The 1,373-nt window shown below is 36.6% G+C and overlaps 1 protein-coding gene across 1 annotated transcript in view; it reads right to left on the bottom strand.

Moving 5' to 3' along the window:
- Positions 1–6: 6 nt before the first annotated feature.
- Positions 7–1,373, bottom strand: part of LOC106875056 (peptidyl-alpha-hydroxyglycine alpha-amidating lyase 2) — a 20,157-nt gene continuing 18,790 nt past the window's right edge. Inside the window, exons 8-10 of the mRNA XM_014923019.2 lie at positions 961–1,073; positions 530–660; positions 7–365 (exon numbers count right to left, since the gene is read on the bottom strand). Of these exons, the coding sequence (XP_014778505.1) occupies positions 258–365; positions 530–660; positions 961–1,073 (352 nt within the window). The 3' untranslated portion in view covers positions 7–257. The remainder of the gene's footprint in view (positions 366–529; positions 661–960; positions 1,074–1,373) is intronic.

Below are 1,373 nucleotides of genomic sequence, written 5' to 3'. Positions count from 1 at the left end.
TGTGTGTGTGTGTGTGTGTGTGTGTGTGTGTGTGTGTGTGTGTGTGTGTGTATCCTATGCATTGCAAAAGATAGACATTTTTATTTCTTTATTTATATTGTTTCCCCATCACTGCCATTATTACTTCTCTTTCTCTCACCCGATAAGGTACAGGTAGAGATCAGAACTATAATTAACTTCTAAATTAATAGTAATCTAATTAGTAACTAAATCCAACCAATGATGAATTAACCCCAAAATTAAAATGGCGTCATTCATTAATACTGGAGTTTGAATAGTGGGTTGTCTTCGTTGAGTATGTCCGTGACGTAGACCGCACGTCCGTTCGGTGCAACAGCAATGTCGTGGGGCATAGCTTTGTTGTTCTGGAAAAGAAGAATGGCAGGAGACAAAAATTAAAGAACATCCTGGTTTTGTTTTTCGTTTTGGGATAATGCGGGTGTATGGGATAGACAAGTATTCTGAGAAATTGTTGGTGGAGGGGAGCAAGATTGTACGAGTTCGTGTATATGTATGTGATTAAACTCACCTGGTTTCTCGTCATTAAATTCATCTGGTTTCTTCCGGTGTGCCAGGTAGCAATAACTTCACCATTCAGTAAGCCGATGGTACTGCCAAAACCTCGTCCAGACAACATACTGGCCACGTAAAGAACATTCACTGTGGAATAAAAGAGAAAGAGAAAGACGGGGCGTGATTGTTTAACAGTAAGAGAAAGCGTATAAATTAAGGTTCATAAGATATTGTTAACGATCATAATTTTTAACTGTATCGGTATAAAGTACAGACAGGGATCATAGAATAAATGTAGATTTGTGACGTACTGTCAGGTGGCATACTTGAAATGTAGATTTGTAAAGAAGTGCTACAGCTTATCGTTCCAGTGTAGTCTTATGAAATACTATAAGTCACTGAGATGAGAGGGTCTATAGACTAATTATATAAATACGAAATACTTACTGTTAGGATCGTACTTTACAGCATAGATACGCCCCAGCTGCTTCCTCACCAAAGATGACACGAATTTACCAGTTTCCTTTTCATCCTTCAGACCAGCCTTAAAGCACAGAATCCTAGTGAAAAGATGCATATATTTATATATATATAACAGCAATAATATAACAACCAGATAATGATGTGTATTTAAAAATATCTCTAGCATATAGATATAAACAAGTTACAGAATATCGGTACGCCTGGCAAGCCGTGTCGTTTAACTTGCATGCGGATTGGTCAAAAATATATTCTAAAAATTCAACTTGTTGGAGCGTTCTAAGAGGGTCAAAGACTCAACTGTCAGTTGAACACATTTGAAATTTGATGATTATAATATGTATGAAAGCGCTAATTTAACTTTATGAGCATTACAATAT

This window comes from Octopus bimaculoides, chromosome 15 (assembly GCF_001194135.2).
Source record: "Octopus bimaculoides isolate UCB-OBI-ISO-001 chromosome 15, ASM119413v2, whole genome shotgun sequence".
In the NCBI taxonomy this organism is placed as follows: domain Eukaryota; kingdom Metazoa; phylum Mollusca; class Cephalopoda; order Octopoda; family Octopodidae; genus Octopus; species Octopus bimaculoides.
The sequence above is the reverse complement of the archived record's forward strand: the minus strand, read 5'-3'. Positions and strand labels throughout refer to the sequence as shown.